Here is a 22,792-nt window from a genome sequence, read left to right as displayed (position 1 = left end):
CGATATTTTCTTACATCCCTATAGGCAACATAAAAGCGGCAGCGTTTATATTCTGTAGTAGTCAGACACTTCTCATAACTTTAAAGCCGCCATGACTCCCCCAAGTTGACCAAGAATATTCAGCTGTTTGTGAAATCTGAACAACTGATTAAGGAGTAAATTATTCTTCAGATGATTTTAATTCTTTCATATTTTCGTTTAATTTTGTTTCTCATTATAAATTTTCCTTTTTAAGAGGATCTCCTTTGCCCCACCGTGTTCTTCTACCTTTCAATCCTTCTCAGTTATTATTTTCTCCTTCCATTTCTCCTTTTCACTCCCTTTTACTCTGATTCATAATCTCTGTTTGGATAGGAAACAGAGGAAGGGAGCCTCTGTCCTCATGAATAATAAGAATTTAGTAGAGAGGGAGAGAGGTGAGAACAGGATACCAAGGCAATCCAAACTGTCTGTCTGTCTGTCTACCAGACTGTCAGCACCCATGTTTCTGTCTGTCAGCTCTCTCCCTGTGAACTCAAATTTCCACAGATCAAGCTGTCACACTAACTAGGTTTGGCGTACCTCTGCTATTCTTAGTTCAGTGCTATTGAGAGTGTGTTGAAATGATGTGGATTGTTCTCCTTTGTCTTCTGTTTCCAGCTCACGGATCTGTGTTCACACTCACACATTTAGAGTGACTCCACCATGTTGCTGTTAGGAGAGACGGAGGAGAGAACGAGGAGGAAGGGTTAATGATGAAAGTCTGATTCTAGTGAATAGAGTGGAGACGTAAAACCTGAAATCACCACAGGTCTTTGAGGAGTTTGTTAGATGAAAAAGAGGCAACAAAGGAGTGTGTGCTATTTTGTTGACTTATTGTGATCAAAAGCTCAGGTCAAAGGTGAACACTTTGCAAATGAGTTGAGAAAATGAGAAATAAAAGGTGTGTGTGTGTGTGTGTGTGTGTGTGTGTGTGTGTGTGAGGATTTAAGCTGGATGTTACCGTGGTTCTTTTCCTTGACTGACCGTTTTTAGAGAAGCACTCAATGTGATGAGCTGAGCAAGGTGACAGAAATGAGGATGCATCACTAAGTCCTCTGTGGCTTAAGTCAACCTGGCATTTGCCTTATGAACAGCCCCCCCCCCCCCCCCCCCCCACACACACACACACACACACACACATACACACTAAAAGTAAATACAAACTTTGATTATACTATCGGGCGTGTTATTCATGTAGTTGTTACAAACGTTATGGTAACATCAACCACAGTAGACAATCTTGTGGAGACCCCCTTGGCGGCCCGTGCACCCTAGATTGGGAAACGCTGCACTACATTTCCTTTAATTCTTGCTGAAGCTCCTATATCATGCCTGACACTTTATTCCACCCAACTGACCTCACACACTTTTTCACCTCTTTTCCAAACACTGTTTGTGACCTCTTCATACTTAAAGTCCTCCTCCTTCTTTATTTCTTCTTCCTGTAACATCATTGTTCCACTTGTGTCTCTCTCATGTACACACATGTATTCTGTCTTGCTGTGGCTAATCTTCAGTCCTCTCTTTCTTCTCCTCCATCTCCACCCTGCTTCCATCACTATGTCATCTGCAAACATCATAGTCCATGGAGACAACGTCATCTGTCAGCCTGTCCATCACCAAAGCAAACAAGAAGGGGCTTTTAGTCGATCCATGATGCATTCCCACCTCCACCATGAACTCCTCTGTCACCCCTACAGTACACCTCCCTGCTGTCTCACACCTCCCTGCTGTCTCACAACTCCCTGCTGTCTCACACCTCCCTGCTGTCTCACAACTCCCTGCTGTCTCACACCTCCCTGCTGTCTCACAGCTCTCAAACATGTTCTGCACCACACTGACATGCTTCTCTGCCACTCCAGCATTGTATCAGATATTCCTGCCATGTGTGATACCTTACGATTGCTCTGGTCTGTTCCATCCGGGACCGCTCCAATCATAAATCGGGAATTTTTTACATGATTGTTTGACCCCTAATATGAAGAAAAAACAAGCTTGCAGCCTGTTGAATGAGACAAATAGCCAGTCAGAAAGTAAGGTGATGGAAGAATTCTGCACAAAATGAGGAGAATCCAGATCCTTATCCTCTTCCGCCATGTTTGTTTACTCCAAGGTCACATTTGATCTTGAGAGGTTTGGGGGGAAATCTGTCAGTGTGTGGTGTCTTTGCTGTGACACTGCAGAGACCTAAAGTGTTACATCTGTGATTTTTTATTGTTATGTGTGCGGTCTCTCATGTTTACTGTCAGATCATTTTAAAATTTCGCCTTGTGAACGAGGCCTTAGACCCAAATCATGCTGTGTTTGCAAACCTTTCTCCAGTCTTTGATCATACTTGTAATCAGAAGTGAAAGTGAGCTGGTTAAAAATCCACAGTGAAGGCGGCTGCTTCTGTCCTCCATGCACGTTTACAGGAAATTCCATTCTTTATGTCCAGTTCTGTGATTTTGTCCTCATTTTCCACATAACGTGAATCGTATGGCCCTACTAAGGCAAGAGGTATTCCCGTCTTACTTCTCATTCAAAGAGGTTTATCAGTATAGATACAGAAATACAATGTTCCAAGCTTTAATAGGAGCTGTAATATTGATGATTCCTCTTGCTTTCCTTTCCTGGTCCAACTGTGACATGTTTTGATCACATGACATTTGATCACATTCCTGAAGGTCTGAGCTTGTGAAATAGTCTGATGATAAGATCCACCGTCGTGCTGGAAGGTAATATACCAACCAGTAATGTGAACCTAGTAGCCAGTGTTTAGTTAGACCTGTAACTGTGATGTTTGGACCAGCTGTGGTGAGGTAAGTCAGGGTAGCATCACAAAAACATCTGTGGAGGGAGAAGCTTTTAAAGCATGTTCTGACTTTGTGACATGAACAGACCGAGACATATTTAGAATAAGTAAATAACACGAACAAAATAGAAGAGTTATGACGTAAAAATCTGTCAGTGTCCAAATATGAATAAAAAACTCAAAAAGAAAGTGACACAAATGACGTGTATCTCAGGTCCCTCGGACACTGCCAGCTTTCTACTTTAAAGGTATTTTATAATCTCTTGGCTGTTTTCAGAGGAATTCCTTTTATTTGAATGAACATTTAATGATGTTGCATCTAGAATAACAAATTGCAAGTCTTTATTTCACCACGTTGATCAGTTTAGTGTTTATAGTAAAATAGTTTTTTCACTTTGTCAACAAAAACAGATTTTGTCCCTTTACACCATTAAATACTTTATTTTACTTGATACATTTTCACGTCATATTCTACCTTTATTTTCATGAGATATATATTTATTTATGTTAATGAGTCCTCTACGTACTGTGTGATTTTCACAGATATACTTTCGTCCTATCCGTGTTTAATCCTCACTAGAATGATTTTAAAAACGGCTCGCTCTGAGCTTTATTTATCCAAGCACAAGTGTGTAATTTGCTGCTGATGTGATTAAGTAAAATAGCATCAATATTTGTTGTAATGTGTCTTCCTAATCTCTCTCTCTCTCTGAAGCGTGTCTAACTTTTATAATCAGCCTTACTGTTGTGCAGGGCGGATTCTCTCATGACTCAAATGGTGAATGAATGGAGGGTTACGCAGTGTGAGTGAGTCACTATCAAAGCTATATTTGTGTGTCTGGAAGTGTGTTTGTGTGACTGTGGCTCGCCCTGCCCGCCTGTAGATGTGTGTGTACAACCGTGTGTGAAGATTGCCTACAGGAGCGAGGTTATGAATCAGATCAAACACACACACACACACACACACACACACACATGCACAGTGACGCTGGGCTGAGCCAAAAGGCCCCGACCAGGTGTGACTTTGATCCTCACCACAACATCCGCTCCTCCGCTCCGTTGCTGCTGTTCTGCATCTCATCTGTCTCGTGTGCCCTTCTGGACTCTTGCCCTGGACTCAAGTTACTCCTTTCAGAGCTTCAAATAGGGCTGAGTGTGGTTTTGAACACGCGCATCCTCCAGCTGTAACTAGACACTCAGGAATCCTGATGTGAAGCATGCTGGATAGTGTGAGGTCTCAAAGGAGGTTATGGCTAAAGTTGTCATTTCCATTAGCGTTCATTGACTTGTCGTAAAACTTCAAAATAAATAAAAAAAATAATAATTGTATTCCTAGATGATTAAATCTAGTGAACTTAATTCTCATATAGTTTTTTTTTCATCTGGTGGGGTACATTTGTGCAATCTGCTTTGATGTTAGAGACTTTTACACACAATTACTGATAAGAACGGTCTAAGAGGGGTGTGAACCAAATAGACAATGAAGGAGCCAGGACAGAAGAAAACAAGATAAACCATTAAACCATCCATCCGTCCAGTCAGTGACTCGATGCAACCTGCTGGGTTCCTTATATAAGAAACTTTTTACTGAGTGGCTCAATGAACTGACCTGCATTGGGATGTTTACTGTGTGAAGTGCCTTATATGACTCTTGTCTCCGTTTGGCACTATATAAATAAACTTGAATTGAATTGAATCCTCAGGCTGGACTCAAGTTACTCCTTTAAAACCGGTCTCCATGTCACCAGGGCCTAACAAAGATACACAACAATTTATCCTACACACTCACGCCTTGGGATAACTTAGAATGCACACATGGCAAAGATAGTCATGGAGTGATGCCACAATATTGGGCTTACTGGTGCTACCATCTATTGTTTTTGGAGCCAGCATGTGGGTAGTGAGTGAAAGTCTGATTTACTGTCACACACAGTCATGGTGTTTCAAAGCATCAAGTGGCTAATGATAGCTAAACATGTTGAGAAAATAAATATCAGAACACAGATAACACCTTCAGACTGTTTCACTTGGCAAAATAATCAAGTTGATCATCGACCTGACTCTTTGTTATTGACAATCTTAAGACCAAGTTCCCTCATGTATTCACATTCACATTTGTAGTGGCGTCTAGTATGAATTGATGCAATGTGAGTCGATCTCAGTGGTAAAAGCTCTTGTGCTCCTGTTTTAATGAAGTGGAAGTTAGCCAGATGATAGGTGAGCAGAAGACGGCAGGATCGGTCTTATTTCCTGATGTTCGGACATGTCATCTCTGATTGGTTAACAACAACACAACTCTGCCACTGACTCCAGTTGCTCAACAAAGTTGATATTTTAACTCAACAATAACACACGCCTGGAGGAGTTCTGCTGTGTTGTGGAGTTGCTAATGCTAACAGTTAGCTTCTGCTAGATGAGAGACACTCTGCTCTCTTATGGACGATAATTCAACAACAGCCGTCCCTGTCATGAGCCGAGGTGGGTGAGACCAATGCTCCATTGGGTAAATTGCTGCAGCTGAACCAAACTGAGACGTGTTGTTTAATCGATTTCGTGGCACTGCTAAGGCCAATATTATCAGCGTTTGGTGTACTAGCTGTGATGTTATGAGAAAAAAAAACATATTCAGGCATTAAAATAGTGAAAGGATAACTCTAATAAATCAACACATTCCCACACCCGAAGCAACTGAAACTGACAAAGGGTGACCAAGCATTTGTTTCTGACGTGTTGGGAGCCCCAACGCGTCAGGAGGCGACTCGCTGTGCCAGAGCATGGTACACGGTAAAACGGAGATTTTAGAAAACCTTTACCCTCTTGCTATTTAATCTTCCCCTCACCCCCATCCTAACCTTAACCCATTTGCGCATGCAAAACTTAGTTTCTTGTTGTATTGTCCCTCTCAAACACAGTTAACGGGAAATTTAGAATGAGGTTAAGGATTAAGGTTAAGATGTGGTAAATCGCGGTGAAATGTCTGTTTTACCACAGGTAAGAGACGCTCTTACACGCAATTATCTTGGCGCAGCGCGTCGCCTCCCGACACGTTGGGGCTGCTAGCACGTCAGAAAGAAATGCTTGGTCACCCATCGTCAGTTTCAGCCACTTCGGGTGTGAGAATGTGTGCACCTGAAACCAACTGTTACCTTTAGTTTTCCTCCTTGCATGATTAGAGTAACACCTGTTTTGATGGTATGATGTAATTTTCTGTAATTACACAGATTTGTTTACTTTATTAATACTAAGAAGCACAATTTCAAATGGTCAGTGTTCACTCAAGTATTTTCCATTAATTATTGTTATTAAAACAATAAGTATTGATGATTTTTTTTACATTTCTTTACAGTTTCAAGTAGATGTACAGTAGTCGACATTTCCTTTATAGAAGTAGAAAATTATTGCATCAGAAGAAAAATACATATATTTCAGTAAACTGAAACAGGACTAGAATGAAAACTAATTGGCCAACTATATTATGGCTAAAATTAAAAACTGTTTTAGTCAAAAGACCAAGATTAAAACTAAATGAAAATGTCTTGTCAAAATTAACGCTGCATGCAATAGTCTGGCTTTTCTAATCCAAGTATTTCAATGTTTATTTTCTATCGACGGCTAAAGCAGGAAGTAGCCAGCTTGTGAAATTTGGAGTGGCTTATCACAATTCAAAAACAACAAATAAAAACTCTTTCTCAATAAACTTAGTCTCTATGAATGTGCACGATTACCGTAATGGCTTGATCCTATCAGATATTCCTGCCGTGTGTGGTGTGAAGAGTGCTTTAGTCTTCATGGAAGGATGACAGAACCACTCAATCCTAAACTGGATACATGATTCAACATATTGTATTGTCTTGGTTTGATATCAGAGACAAACTAGCATGCAACATGTTGATTGTGACTTCTAGCCAATCAGAACATTAGGTGATGGATGTACGCTGCATGAAGCGAGGGGAATCGTAATGCTCTTTGTCTTTCATCCTGTTTGTTTACTTCAAAGTCACGTTTGATCTTGTGGGGCTAACGAAGATTTGTAGTCTCACAACAAAATGTTTGTGAGTGAAAGGGGTTGATGTTTTGTCTTTACTCTCTAATCGTAGAACCAGAACTGATATTTGTGAGTTTTTATCAGCTATGGCTCTACAGGTTTTAGACATTTCTGGGCTTTAGCGTGAATGAAAAGTGTCTCAGGACAATTTAGAGTTTATTCAACACGTGAAACATGCACAACAGTGTCCCTGCTGGTCTTTTTGGACGCCATGTCATTGGATAACTACTTAATGTCACTAAAGTGAATCCAAAACCGAGTTGCATTCTCTGCACTCCCTTGTTAGCATCTCTACTTCATTCTGTTTGGGTCAACAGGAACATTTTTAGAGTCCCTGAAACAACCTGATGATACACATTTTCAGCAGCTCAGCCTGCCAGTAACATATTCATAGAGTCATATTACAAGAAGCTTTTAGATGACGATAAAGTGTAGAGAGTGATTGTGTTAGATCGTTGTGGCTCATGAGGGGAGGGAAGCTAATAAGCTAAATCTTAACATGTCAAACTTAATAAAACATCTTTAGACTCATCACCCAAAGGAGCACACTATATTCACTTTAATAAGAGAGGCAAGGCAGCTGAGGCTATAGTGCTCCACGAGTGGGGAAGCACAGTTATATAATGGTTAAACTATAAATACAGCAATTATAGCAGAGGAACAACCACATAAAACATCAAAGTCTGCACATTGTGCTGTTTACTGAATAATGGATTAGAATTTAGTGTTGGTTTATGATATTTCTCTCAGACAGAGCAAAGCCTTCTCTGTGATCTAAAACCGATTCAACAAAGTGTTTGCTGTTTTCTCTTTCAAATCTGGGTTAGGGATAAAAAGAAATGACTGTTTTAAACAAAGTTTATTCTAAGGTGCATTTTGATTTAAAAATAAGATGAATAAAAAGTTGGAAATCAGGATAACGTTTTTCCCCTTTCTTCTACTTTTTGGGGCCTGTATGATTTTCCATTCAACAAATGTAACATAATTGCTTCAGTTCAAGAAAAATAAAACATATAACGGTCCTGAGTCTGATTCTCTCATACCAACTTGCGTCCATCAAAGTGACATGAGCGTCCTTGGTTTAAACTAAAACTGAATACACGTGTTGCTTGACCTCATCTGTTAGCACTTCTCTCCAGGAACCTCAGTGTGTTTTCACTTAAACGTTTTATAAATATTCTAAACTCTTTTTCCTTCTGGAACTCCTTCAGAATGTTAAACGTTGCCTTTCATCTGAGCATACGCCTGCTTTCATCACATCTCATCTGGAATGACGTCATTCCTAAATCTTTGCAGGCCTCAGTTAGCAGTTAGCGGCTCCAAACACCACACTCTGATTATGTTGCGCTAGAAATGTTTAGTTTTAGTTTTTACATTCTTTTGTTGTTGTTTTTATCTTTGGCGCTCACATGTGCTGCTTTTGCTTGGTATTTTATTATTTTAACATTTGGACAAGGGGTCAACAGCAGTCGTTTAAAACAAAACAGAATGAAGTGAACTTGATGGACATGAAGTTTTATTTAGGTTGGTTTTCTAAAGCCTAGGAACTAACCACAGAAATATGGAAACTTTAGAATCCTGCAATTAAACTAAACGATATCTGAGTATTTATTAGAGGATTCCAACTGTTTCATGAAGAGAAAGTCACTGGCTGTCAGCGTTTTGAGCATTTTTACAGTTTTTTGAAGAGTCCACAGAACATTGTGCTCTATCACCATGTATACACCAAAACTACCAAAACAAAGAGTAGACTCACTTCTAACATCAAGAAGAAGCAGCATCTTTAAAGCTTTTTTCCATTCTTTCACAATTCGTTGCCAAATTGTGAGCTGCAGAAGCTTTTACGTTTAGCACTTTGCGTTTTTCACAGCAGCATCCCACAATCATCTCCTAATACATGCATTTTCTGCTTCCTGATCATGTGACATGTAACGCATATAGGTGAAGATCAGCTTTAGAGCTGTGATGTTTACTCTCACGGTGCAGGGGCTCGCTCCCAGGCCCGCCCTGGAAAGAAACATTTAAAAAATGCAGTGAAAGGCTGGATTTAAAATGATGAATGAGAATTCTCTAATTTCCCTCTGGGATTAATAAAGTATATTTGAATTTGAATTGAATTTGAATGACTTTAGTCGTCAATGGCAGTGAATGAGTTAACCTTTGACAAAGCAAGGGTCTATGGAATCTAAGGATGCATCGATATGAGATTTAGAGCCGGTACTGATGTTGATGCCTGTATATCATGCATCCCTAATGGAATCTGTTTGATTCCTAATTAGTTTCTCTACCCTCTATTTTTTTGCATGTTTATTTTTCTGATTTCTTTATTTAGTGATCTAAAACTAACTTACTCTGAATAACAAGAACAAAAATAAATACACAAAGAGTTGTCCATAACAAATAACTGACTCTATAGGGAGGCTAAGCCACGCCCATCTACTTCCACATCATGGGTCCCCAGAAGAATGAAAAAATGAATGTGAGTCAATGGGGCTAAAAGTACTATTTTCTAAGTCTGCTTCTTATGTGCCATGGATTTCACATATGATGGCTGTAAATGTTAAAGACGGGCTACTCGGCCTACTTTTGAGCAGTACAAATAAACACATTTCACAATCAAACTATTATCCTTAATTCAAAAATAAAATACCTTTTTGTGCCCTGAGAAGGATTTTAAACTCAAAAACGTTTGGCCCATGTCTTGGAAAGTTTGGAAACCCCAGAAGAGTAAATGGTCCTCACTCAGGTAAAGCCCTGAAGAGGTCCTCACCTGTGCAGCACCATTAGTACCTCACCCAGGTTCTGTAAAGAACCTTACAGTGTTTCTCATTAACACTTTGACACTCATATTTTACACATCTCCAGCACTTTTGTTCTAACACATACACTGATAAATACTTCAGGGCAGTCTTCTCATTTACACTTCAGGCACAATGCAGAGGCTTGGGATTGAACCCTGGTCTTCTATGTGGAGGAGAACCTTCCTACGGCTGAGGCCACCGCCTTCACAGCAATATTTGTTTTTACAACGATCTTAGTTTTGATTGCAGCTCCATGTAATAAAGTGGATCATCATTTTTTTACAAAACCAGAAGACAAAGGTTTAATTTTCCTCTCAGAACCAGCGACAGTAGTGATAAATGAGATGTTTCACTGAGGTACGAAGGACAGTTGCACAGAGGCTAGTCCTGATTCCCCCCCATCACCAGGGTCATCAACACTTTCTGCCTCTTGGCTCCTAACCCCATCTCTGAGTGACCCTGCTGGTGCTGGCTCAGGACAGCAGGCAGTGTGCTGCCAGAGAGTCTGAATTCCTCTCCCGTGTTCTGGACACTGGATTTGAACAAGGCTCCCTGTAATCCTCTTGACTTGGCTGTTCCTTTTTTTTTTTTTTTTGACGAGTTGAAGACAATGCCCCTCACTATGTAAATGTTCTCACAGGCTTTGATGGTTTATTCACATCACCGTTTCAAAGGAAGTGTCCGGTTCTTCCTCCCCCTCACTTTCTTTCCATCTAACCCTCCACCCCCGCAATCCTTGCTCTGATCGATCCAAGCATGTCTCCTGGTCCCACATGTCATCTTTTTTTCTTTGACACGGCTCTCCTCTCCCTACTGCTTGGTATGCTGGTCTGGGAATGCATGCACCATCTCTGATCCATCAGATCCGATAACAATCCTGCATCACGGATCTCAAAAACAGCAAACAGAAAAATAAATACATGGAATGCATGAAAAAGGTGTGCAGCGTTGTTGTGAGGGTTACCGGTGTACAGTTCAGGAACGTCCAGGACTAATGCATCACAACAGCAAAGACAGAGCAAAGAAAGGTGTTAGTATACATTTCAAACAAAACAACACATTTTACATTTCAAAGAGTACAAAATACTATCAAGTTTTGTACAGTAGATTTTCCACGTGGCTTTTTATTTGTCTGTTTTATTGTTGTTATCTCTCTTCATCTCGTCCTTTATGTGTCGAGCTGAGAGAAAAGCAGATAAGCAAGCGGTGATCAAATTGTTGTTCTCTCTTTCTTTTCATGTTTTACTTTCCTTCATTTTGCTTCCCTTCTTCTCAAAGCCTCTCAATCCTCTGTGTGTGCGCTCCCCCGTGGCTTCCCTCTACAGCAGTGTGTTGCCTTGGTAATTACCAGTTGTCTTATTCAGACAGATGGAATATGGAAGATTGACGGGCAATTTTCCCAGTGTCTACACCCTCCCCCATGTGCGTGCACGCGTCTGCTTTTTGCATGTGTGTTGTGCGTGCATCCTTCCCTACTGCTTTCCCCCCACTCCCTGTCCTGCGTACTTTGCTATGACTTTGTATTTGCGCACAGCGGATGTGTGCTGTGAGGGTATTCGTGAAAGGCAGACAAGAGGAATTACCTGACAGGATGTGTTAGCTGAGGATTGGGAGTGCGACAGTCTCATTTCCTGCGTCTGTGTTGGCCATTTTAGATGCCAGGTGTCACTCCGGTCCTCTGCAAGGCCCCTGAACGAAACACCTCTCTCCCCTTCTTTTCTCTTTTCTCCCCGCATGACCCAAACTCAGAAACGAGCTATAAACCCTTAGACAGTTGAAGAATTGCTATCTGAGGACACTTCATGTTTGTAATTAAGGGTGCTAATGCTTGAGCGTTGAAGGACCCTTATTGCTATTTGCCTGACACAATATTCAGGTTGTATTTCCCATTCTTCTAATTAACCTTCAGGGGTGCTGGGGTTCAAAATGGCCTAAAATGTGGTATAAATCATAGTTTTTGCCCACCGTGTCTCTCTTTGTATTGGGGCAGTGCAGAGTTTGCATCCTCAAGCTCACACAAAGTTCAGTTGTATTCAAGCTCATTATGTTCCTTTCAAACCTACAAATGAAGGTTTGGTAACACTTTAGTTTAGGGAACACAAATTAACCACTAATTAGCTGCCAATTAATATGCATATTAGTGGACTACTAAGTCTGAATGAGTCATTATTAAGCTATTATTAGGTGCTTATTACCAGTGCTGTAATTCTAATATTAACAGGCCATAAATTAAGAGTTTTATCAAATTAAGCCATTCGTAATGGTTTGTTGACTGAACGTAAAAGGTTTGTTGCTGATTAACGCACATGCTAATTAGCTCAAATCAATATGTGGCTTTTACAAGGGGAATAGTTATTCTGCATTATAACCAAAACTATTATGTTCTGGTATTATGTAAATCAACACCAAACTTCAAGTTAATAGAGCCCAAACAACAATCAATTAACCACTTGTAAGCAAGAATATGTTCCCCTTTCTAAAGTCAGATTTTGTTCATACGTAATTACTAGTACTTTAGTATTAATTAACCATTTAAAAGCAAGAATATGTTCCCCTTGAATTACTTCATTAAAAGCTGCATATTGATTTGAGCTAATGAGCATGTGCATTAATCGGCAATAAACTGTTTACTTTCAGTTAACAAACCATTATGAATGGCTTATTTGATAAAACTCTTAATTTATGGCCTGTTAATATTAGAATTACAGCATTAGTAATAAGTGCTTAATAATGACTAGTTCAGACTTAGTAGTCCACTAAAATGCATAATAATTGGCAGCTAATTAGTGGTTAATTTGTGTTCCCTAAACTAAAGTGTTACCGAAGGTCTTTTTTACTTGTCATATCTGTGTAGTCACACAATAATTTTAATTCGTGGGCACCAGACCCTTCTGACACACCTCTTAGCTTTTTTTGTTTGAGTCTTAATTTCTGTTGACGATAAGCTTGTGCATCTGCAATCACTATGTCAACCCCAATGAGTCACTGGCAGTGACTTTAACATGTATTTGTTGTTCATATCCTGGATGCAATTCATGTTACACTATGTTCTTACTTACTTTGGAGCTGTGGAAGGAAGATAAAATTTGAATTTCAGTGTTATTCAATTATTATCTTTTTTTTCAGGCTGGGATGATCAGGACAGAACAGGAGGAGTTTTTCATTGAGCCGGTGGAGAGAGGAAATGGAGTGATAGAAAAAGAGGAGGAAGCAGGAGAAGGCAGAACACACATCATCTATCGCTCGTCAGCTGTTAAGAAGGTGCCCAACAGCAGCACAACGCCAGACTATCACTCCAAAGGTTAGTCTGTGGTTTCCATCCTCCACTTGTGTCTGTACCTTACAGAAAGCATTGTTCTCTTAATTCCGTTTGTCCTTGAACTCGACACACAAGGTTAAATACTGGACTATCTATCTATCTATCTATCTATCTATCTATCTATCTATCTATCTATCTATCTATCTATCTATCTATCTATCTATCTATCTATCTATCTATCTATCTATCTATCTATCTATCTATCTATCTATCTATCTATCTATCTATCTATCTATCATCTATCTATCTATCTATCTATCTATCTATCTATCTATCTATCTATCATCTGTCTGTCTGTCTGTCTGTCTGTCTGTCTGTCTGTCTGTCTGTCTGTCTGTCTGTGTCTGTCTGTCTGTCTGTCTGTCTGTCTGTCTGTCTGTCTGTGTCTGTCTGTCTGTCTGTCTGTCTGTCTGTCTGTCTGCCACAGACGGGTAATGGAATGAAAATAGACGTTCTAGGATCTCCAGGTTTTGGTAGATTATTGTCACATTATAATCCTTATATGATCTTATATTGTCAGATCACACAAATTTCACAATAAAAGCCCGTTAAAATGTTTCTATCAAGTTTGAATTAGAAATAGATTTTGATTTGATTATCTCAAAAAGCCTGTTTGCTCATTTTCATCCAATAATGTGGCAGGAAATGTCTCTACAAATGTCACATGTCTGCATCTAAACATAAATTGAAAGTTTCCCACACCTCAGAAATGCACTGACATATGTTTAACCAGTATGGAACCCCATGCATGTAGAAACTGTTTTAAATTGTGCATAAAATAACAAGTCAGTCACAATGAAATAGAGAAATGAAGCTTTTCATCTCATAAACGTCTGTCTTGGATGAAGTCTTTGTACCCTAAGAAGCTGAATTCAAGCCTCAGTCGTTAATGAAGCAACACATTTATGTTCTCCACCCTCCCCTCATTAACTACATCTTGTTTTTATCAAACTACGATACTCACAGTCAGTGTGTCGTACGCTGCTATCAGAAGGATTGGACCAGCAGACCCAGATGCGCCCCGCTGACAGTGTGCTAATTTTCCAGCAAGAAAGGTGTGACATATGGAGCGACACATGTTCTGCTGGTAATAGCACCTTCTGCATCTGTAAGAAAAATGACACGCTTCTATGGTTGCCTTAACAATTTACAGCCTTCATTTAAGTTTGTAGCTTCTCCAGGTTTATGCCTTCATCTTTTTAAATTCAAATTAAAACAGGAACTCAAATGAAGAAACGTTTTGTTCTGAGAAAATCTGGTTAAATGCACCTCCCTACATCTGTATGTCCAATCCAAGCCCCTGCAATCCTGCTAATTTTATGAAGCCAGCACAGAAGTGGAAACAATTGCAGTTGCACCTTCATCTGCCAGGGCCTGACACCAGAAGTGAGCAAATCCTCGTTGACTCTCATGTTAAAAATGCCAATTTCTCAGCAGAAATAAACATGTTTACAGCCTGGTTCAAAAAAAACATTTTAGGTTTAAAATGTGATACTTAAAAAATAAAAATTTTTTACTAACAACCTCTCAAATTAACTATTATTTCTAATATTTTCTTATAGCGCCAACTAATCGTCCTCAAATTAACTACTTTCATTAGAAAATACATATGTTCAGAAAAGAAACTGGCGCCTTTTCTCTGCAGCAATGGATTGTGGGTAACACACTTTACCCAATACGCATCGATGCAGGCTTGGGTGGAGTGCGGATCAAGGGCGCAAAAAGGTCAAAGATCAACTTGGGCACTCGAGAATCGGGACACCCAACGCATTCGAACTTCTGGTCGGGATCGCTCAATTGAAGGACACAAGTGTGGAAGTGTGAACACTGGGCCTCTGGGGTGGGGTTCCTTGTAACTATTCCATTTAAGTGTAGCTCCCTCTGAATCTGCATGGCTGGTCAAGAGATACACTCCGGGCATCTGCTGGCAGCTCATGGGTTGTTTTGCGTCTGATTACGTCATTGCAGGTTAAAACAAATAATAGTTGTTTTGTTTATGAAAAAGGGCCGTTCTATGCTGCTAAAAGGTGCTCTGTTGTGAGATCTACTGGACAAGAGGTGCCCAATCAGCATTTTGTCAGGAACTGCCAAGAAGAGGAAGCGCTCCTCAGTTTTAAGGGTCCATTGAAGCCGAACCAATCAGAGGCCAGAAAATGTAGGAGGCATTAGCAAAGTTCTTGAATTTCTGAGAACCTCAGTGAAAGACTATTTCACTCATTGTCTGATCTAAATATGATGTAACTGCCATTGTTAATATACTAATATGAAAATGCGACATGATTGATAATAAAATCATCATTAAATCATTAAATAGCTTTATTTGGTGTATTTAAGATCCGAAATAACTGATTTCAACAATAAACAGGTATTTGGATTCATCATTACTGTAAAGCAGCCAAGCCTTATTAAATTCACTTTAGATAAAACATCCATTGGTCTTTGATTGCAATTAATCTGTAAAGTGAGAAAAATATTGTATAAAACCGAATACGATCCTTTTACTGTAAAAGACTTGTGACTTGCAGGCCGGGATTTGTTATGGCTGTTCCTCCTGGATGGCGAGGTCATAAGCAGAGCACGTTTTGGTTCGGAAAGCACGGCTTCTCGGGCAAAGGGGAGATGTCTTTGGCCAGTGCCAACACCTTTGCCTTCCATGGCTTTCTTATGCTACAGTAGATAAAAGCAGAACAAGCAACAATGCCAAGGGTCATGTCACTTTTTTTTTGTCGATTACTGTATAGTGGACTCAATAACAGTCTAATATATTAAATACATCACAATGCATTGGACAATCCTTGTTGCTTCTTAGTTTTTGTTCTTTATCTAAAAGTACAATTTCATAAATCAAAGCATGTGTGCACACACACACACACACACACACACACACACACACACACACACACACACACTTCAGTGATAATAAACCTGTTAATTATACTAATCTCCAAAGGAGAAGATATGCTCCAAACATTGAGAGTCTGATGCTGTACAGGTGTGAGCTGAAGCTCTCTCTAATGAGCACATTGCAACAGATGAGATCTGTGTCTTGCTATTTTGAGCGGTTGACTTGAGAATGTCTAATAATATACAGAGAGAGTTTCCATAGGAACACCCTAGGAGGACAGACTGCATTAGAGTAACACAGAGCTGCTCCCAATGTTACTAATACCTGGTGATAAATGCATCCTCATACATGCCACAGTCAGGCTACAGAGCTTAGGATAAAACAAAGTTTATGAAAGCACGGGTATGTACAGGATGTAACCGCACAGCTTATACAACCCCCTTGATTGTGCCTTTACACTTCAGCACACACACACACTCACACTCACACACACACACACACGTGCGCGCATGCATGCACGCACGCACACAAGCACACACATTCAATGTGTCTCACTTCTCCTTGTTGCCTTTGAATCTTTCTTTTTAATGAAGAGTGGGGTGCAGATCAATAGCGTAGGATAGACCAGGCCAGTGTGTGTGTGTGTGTTTGTGTGTGTGTGTGTGTGTGTGTGTGTGTGTGTGTGTGTGTGTGTGTGTGTGTGTGTGTGTGTGTGTGTACAGCGTGGGCATCAGTTCTGTGGTCGTCTGGCTTGGAGTGCTGGGCTTTTCAAGGCTATGTAGACAGACACAGACTGACAGACAGACAGACAGATGAGCAGGCATGTGCTGCTCCCAGAAGCATTTTATGTGGATCTCGCTCTTTGTTTTCTCCTTTCATTTTTTTGTTGTCTCTTTCTATTCTAGACCACAACATTATGTAAACACAAAGTTCATCATCCAGTTGTTAGATCATACCTCAGTAATATCGCAGCCACACAGGAAGCTCATCCAAAACCACTCTATTTCCCTGTCAATAATCAATCTGTCAATCATTTTTTACAATCTTTCTTGTTAGCTTTTTTTTTTTTTTTTTTTTTTTTGCAGCTCATTATTGAATGTCGATCTTATTTCCTGCCCAAAATTGGAGGGGGAGGAAGATCTATTTAGTAAAACAGGAGCTGAAGGGGAAAAAAGGGAATTAGGAGCAAGATTGATTGGTTTCTTACACCATAAGCCAAGGAGGTGTGAATCAATGTCCTAAATGGAGAGAGCAAGCCTTATTATTAATGCGGTACATTTATCAATTAATCTCTGCAGAAATAGAAAATGAAAGAGTGCCATTCTTTTTTTATTGTGAACAGAGCTCCATCATTGAATCTGTCTCCTCCTCCCTTTAAAAAAGTAATTTCATCCATTTTTAGCTGCAGTTTCTGATCAATGTCCCCTTTTGTAATAATTCAACGTCTTTTCCTTCCTCTCGTTTTTCTCTGCTCATACCTTACAGTGACAGTGTGTAGGTTTCCTGGTGATAGGGGGCAGTCCATATCTAAATCCCTGCATGCAAGCATTATTTTTATGTTCAAATAAGACTTTACCAACGGATGTCCATTAGGGTCAAAAATCCCTGGGAGTGTGGCCTCTAGCAAAATAACAAGAACATCAGATTCTCTTTCATCACTGGCAACTAGTGAAGAGGTAAATGTGTAAAACAACATTGTTTATTATTGGTGAAAGTTTTGTAACCATCAGTAAATGCTTTTTGTCCTCACAGACATTCGTAGAAGGAAACATGGCATCCAATATGGCGTCGCCCACAGACTTAGGGTGTTTCTCAATGTCTAGGCACCTGGCCTTGTGAGGTGTGGTCTTGCGAGGCCAGGCGCCTTGCTTATGAGGACACTGTCCTTCCTTGGTCAAAGAAAATGGTTCAATGGAGCAGACTTGCATCTGACTGCGGCTTCCACTGCGGTCACATAACATCACGTGGCATGGGATATAACATTACATTTTATACAGATTAGTTTCAATGTAAATTTATAACGAGCCTTTTACTTTTTAAATTGTGCATACATTTGTTGAATTAAATATAAAAGCGAGTTACTTTCCGCTATTCACCGAAGGTGCAACTAATAAGCAACTAACCACCCATAGAAAACTGCTTTGGATCTAAAACAACCAAACAAAAAAAAAAACATTTTTAATTAGTTGACTTACTTTTAAACTTGAAATTGGCCCCTGAAGTAGCTGCCGGCTTCTGATCTTTTAGAAAAATATGCGGTGTATTCTGGATGAATTTTTACCAAGGCTAGACTACAAGACACCTCCGATGTATCCTTGCTCAGCTAGCTAAACGGCTAACAAACGGAGAACACACGCCTCGGTAGAACATTACCATTGGAACACGTCTTGGTGGCTCCTGATGATGTATCTCCTAGGCAACCAGGGCGGGACCAAGACATCAAGGCGAGGTTCCTTGGCATTGAGAAACACACTTAGACCCACTCCTATGTATTTTAGAACAGATTTTTATGGTAATATGTTATGAAACTGCCGATATTTTTCAACTACTGGGCATCGTTTAATTCATTTGCAACAACATTTCGATGGATATTTCCAGAGATTAATAGTAAAAACTACACATTGTCTCTTTAACTTGTAATTTTATTAATGCTTTCTGCAAACTGGACAGTTAAGGTGGTGTTTAGCATTTGGTCTGAGGAGACTTCTCTCCCTCTTCATAAAATGTGACATTTTGTTAGCCATAAGTGTGATGCTAGTGATTCTATTTTGTCACACCATACCTGACTTCTTTTTTTTTTCATTCTGTGTTGTTTTTAGTTGCACAGCATCATTTATCTCCATTGTGATAACTTGAATGCAAAATGCTGAGACACAGAACTGCAGTCCTTTGCAGCTCTGAGTTTGCATCGACATTTCATTGTTCTCATGTTAAGAGATCTTTCCTGCAGCCTCTGGTGCAAAGTGACTGTTATTAGCTGGTCAGCTGACACTGGCAACAATACCTAGACAGATTTTCTTGTTTCTGCACAAAGCATGCATCTCTTCTTCTTCTTCTTCTTCTGTGATGGCTAATGCAAGTGTACATAGCTGTGACGTTGTTGCACACGGCAGTGCCAGTCTGTCAGTTTAAGGATGCCGAAGGGGGTCAGACAACGGCCAGTGTTGCTCGAGTCATTCCTTCTGTAAATCTGCCTTTGCCTCTGTCTCTCACTCCCCCCCCCCCCCCCCCTCACTGCTGTGACACAAGGATGGTCATGTGGTAGGAAGGTTTAAAAATCTCATGACTATGCACTTAGAGACGTATGTAGCTTTCATAAATGGCCTGAACTCATCCTTACTGCAAATCAGAGGGTCCCAGTAGACACTGATGTGGCACTTTGTTCCTGTTGATGGGAACCTCAAAATAGTCACCTGAAAAGTCATTTTCTAGAAGTTGAACTATATTGAAGCCATTTATATGAGATAGTTTACCACATGTGCTTTGAGTCACATATTTAAACTGGATTGGTATTTTTATGAAAATAAGGTGCAGTTCGCTTGGCAAGGCGATCACACACATGGTGATAAAAAGTCGTGTCTTGTTTGTTTTAAGGACATTTTTACTCGCAATGTAGTTGGATCCATTCACTTACTTTGTTTTATGCTAAGCTAAAGCGAAAGGAGTGCAGCCAGGTCAGGAAAATGACTGGGCTGGTTAAAAATTATTTTTTCCCACTTGACCTTCTCATTGGCTTAGTGGTAGTGTGTCTTCCCTGAGACTGGGAGATCAGGGTTATACCAAAGACTTTGTAAATGAGACCCAATGCTTCCCAGCTTGACACTCAGCTTTAAGGTGCCACAGTTGCAGCTCACCCCTCCCCACAAGGATGGGTCAAATGCGGGGATGTAATTTCACCAGTGTGTGATGAATAATGGGACTTTAACTTTATCAAACACTGGGGAATATGTCAGCAGATCAAATGTAAAGTTTGGGTGGAATATACCTTTACCACACCCATGGTAGGATGAGTGGATGAGATCATTTTTGGGCAATCAAGCATGTCTTTAGGTATGTTGGAAGGGGTGAATCCAACACCTTGGCGAATTGGATTGAGAATTTGAATTATTTCCCTGTCACGTGGAACAGGCAAATGGTTTTACTTTGGCCTATGTTGTCATTAAGTAATAAATGCTTGGATTCATTGTGTGTGTGTGTGTGTGTGTGTGTGTGTGTGTGTGTGTGTGTGTGTGTGTGTGTGTGTGTGTGTGTGTGTGTGTGTGTGTGTGTGTGTGTGTGTGTGTGTGTGTGTGTGTGTGTGTGGCAGTGTTGTTGAAACTTCCTCTAGAAGCAGCCCTAGTTGTAGCTAGAGTAATTTGTAACAAACTCTAAGTAAAAAAAACAAAAAAAAAATTGACCTTAGTTGTCAGTCAGAAAATAGCCATTTTTAAACGTTTTAAATTATTTCCTGACAAACCTAACTAAGCGTTGGCTGTTGACTGTTGTTTTGGGATCGTGAACCAAGGAGTGGACGTTTTCCTGGACCTCGGGGTGTTTTCTATAAGTGGGAGAGGAAAGGACTGGGGTGAAGAGAGAGCTAACCCAACAGGGCAAAGTTGTTGATGAACTGTTTCATGTTTGATAAACATATTAAAGGCAACAATGACCAAAACAAACAAGTTACTCTCTCACTGCAATTTTGTTTCATGGCTGTTGCCATCTACGGCTCAGCGCCTGAATATAACAAGTGAAGACAAATCATACACAGTAAGTTAAGTAGCTGAAAATCTAGTGCCACAGCTACGAACCCCCCACGTGCACCACAGCTGAAGGGATTTTTAGGGAAGCCCTGTAGATTAAAATATTTCACAGTAATGTTGAGTAGTTGGTAATTGTAAAAGTAGCTTGAGACTGAGAGCTGACTGTTTGTTGCTAATTCAACATTAACATTGTTAGCTCAATGTTAGCCTCTAGCCTTCTTTACCTGATATTGGATTAAAACAAAAGGATGCTGTGGCTTCTTACGGGTACAAGAAATAACTTCCGGGTCGCTCCTGTTTACTCGATAACATGCTATCTACAACTCTGGAGCTTTTTGTCTCCCGGTTTTACAAATGCCAAATCTGCAGCGTTAACTCGGTGCAGACCCAGCAGCCCTGCAGACACAGATTGTAAACAAAGACTACGTCCCTCTTCAGCCTTTTATGAAAGGGAGAAAAAGTGACAACACCCCAGCTGGCTGAGACAGAAATCTGTTTCAACGTAACCTTCCTTCTAACATGACTGAGACATTCGACTGTTTTGTGCTTTTTCTCACTGTCGAATTCTTTTTCTTTTTGCTCTTTGAACTGAATGAGAGTCAGAAATCTCTTGTAAAGGGAGGATGCAAGAACTTCTAAACAGGTGTATGAACAGATTACATCATGGACGTAATTTTGGTGGGGGACAGGGGGGACATGTCCCCCCCACTTTTTCCAAAGTCAAGTTTTGACCCCTGCACTTTTTACCATCCAAAAATAATATTACGCTATATTAAATTGACACTGGCTGAGCACTAGGACAAAGCGGAAAACAACCGTTGAAGCCGGTTTCCCATTAGAACATACTGTAAAGATACCCCCCCCCCCCCCCCCCGTGCCCCCCCCCCCACTTCTAAAGTGAAAATTACGTCCTTGGATTACATGGGCTACACTGATAACACCTCAGCATTCACCTGTAGGAAAAAGCTGAAAAACAAAGGATTGCCTGACCTGCATTCAAATAAGTAGTTTTAAAAATGAGTTAGAATAATGAACATTTAATTTAATCAGAAATGAAAGATAATCATTCATTTTCAGCTGTCTTGTTATTGTAAAATTATCTGACAATTACCCTTGATTCATGCCAACTATACTAATTTTCTAATCATAACATTGTAATAGACAAGACGTTTTCTGAAATCACTATTCAGCCGACACAGAAAATTGCTTGATCAAATAAGGAAGCCCAGAAGCACTTTAATTGTGAGCTTACTGTTTCTGTCAATATTTATTAACCGATGTGGTTCCCCGTAGCAGCATAATTCCATTCATGTTTCCATTCACCCTGAAATAGAATTGCCTTGTATTATACAGTTTTTTATTGACAGATTTTTTTTCTTTCACTTAAAATAAGTGATTTCTTTATGTTTCTGTGTCATTCTGTCTGGATATGAAACCCGACCAGAGTTTGGACTCAGACAGAGAAACAGCAGCAGGCTTCCTATCAATCAATCAATCAATCAAAGCTTTATTTATAAAGTGCCTTCCGCAACCCTGTCAGGAAGCCCAAGACGCTGAACATGGAACAGTACAAAGTTAAATAAAATAAATCAGAAAATAAAAGCAATTCAAATTACAAATTACAAAAAAGGTGAAACATTCTAGTAGAAGACAAATGTGTGAAACAAGGGAAAAATTAAACCAATGAAAACTGTGAGATAAAATCAACATAAAAGAGGGCCATATTCAAACATGTTCAGGAAACGCCAAGCGGAGGAGGTGGGTTTTTAGGCGACTCTTGAAGACTGGCAGAGATAGGGACAGCCTAACTGAGGGTGGCAACTGGTTCCATAGTGACGGTGCTAGGACTAAGAAAGCCCGGTCCCCGCGAGTACGACACCTAGACCGAGGGACAACGAGGAGGCCTTGGTCAGAGGAGCGCAGAGCGCGTGATGGGGAATGTCTGTTCAAGAGCGTGGCTAGATAGGGGGGAGCACCACCCTGGAAGAAATTAAAAACAAAGACGAGGAGTCTGAAGTGTGAACGATAGCAAACCGGGAGCCAGTGCAGGGAGGCCAGAACCGGACTGATGTGGTCCCATTTCCTGATCCCAGTCAGGAACCTGGCTGCGCTGTTCTGCACAACATGAAGGCGACGCAGTGATGACTGACACAACCCTGCATATAGAGGGTTCCTAGGCTGGAGGATTTCTCTCCAGCCCCAAACATAAATAGATGGATAAACAGTTG

General features: G+C 40.3%; 1 protein-coding gene and 1 long non-coding RNA gene across 3 annotated transcripts in view; one reads left to right on the top strand and one right to left on the bottom strand.

Annotated features, from left to right (window-relative positions):
* LOC107375858 (A disintegrin and metalloproteinase with thrombospondin motifs 2) overlaps positions 1–22,792 on the top strand; it is a 225,561-nt gene that overhangs the window by 84,980 nt on the left and 117,789 nt on the right. For both annotated transcript variants that reach the window (XM_015944653.3, XM_015944642.3), the window contains exon 3: positions 12,788–12,962. In XM_015944653.3, the coding sequence (XP_015800139.3) occupies positions 12,788–12,962 (175 nt within the window). The remainder of the gene's footprint in view (positions 1–12,787; positions 12,963–22,792) is intronic.
* Positions 10,469–14,025, bottom strand: LOC139070272 (uncharacterized). The gene is made up of 3 exons (XR_011520812.1): positions 13,945–14,025; positions 10,626–10,652; positions 10,469–10,551 (listed from the first exon to the last, which is right to left on the bottom strand). It is a non-coding gene; the product is annotated as an uncharacterized lncRNA (long non-coding RNA).

This window comes from Nothobranchius furzeri, chromosome 1, assembly GCF_043380555.1.
Source record: "Nothobranchius furzeri strain GRZ-AD chromosome 1, NfurGRZ-RIMD1, whole genome shotgun sequence".
In the NCBI taxonomy this organism is placed as follows: domain Eukaryota; kingdom Metazoa; phylum Chordata; class Actinopteri; order Cyprinodontiformes; family Nothobranchiidae; genus Nothobranchius; species Nothobranchius furzeri.
Note: the sequence above shows the minus strand (reverse complement) of the source record. Positions and strands in the feature narration are given on the sequence as shown.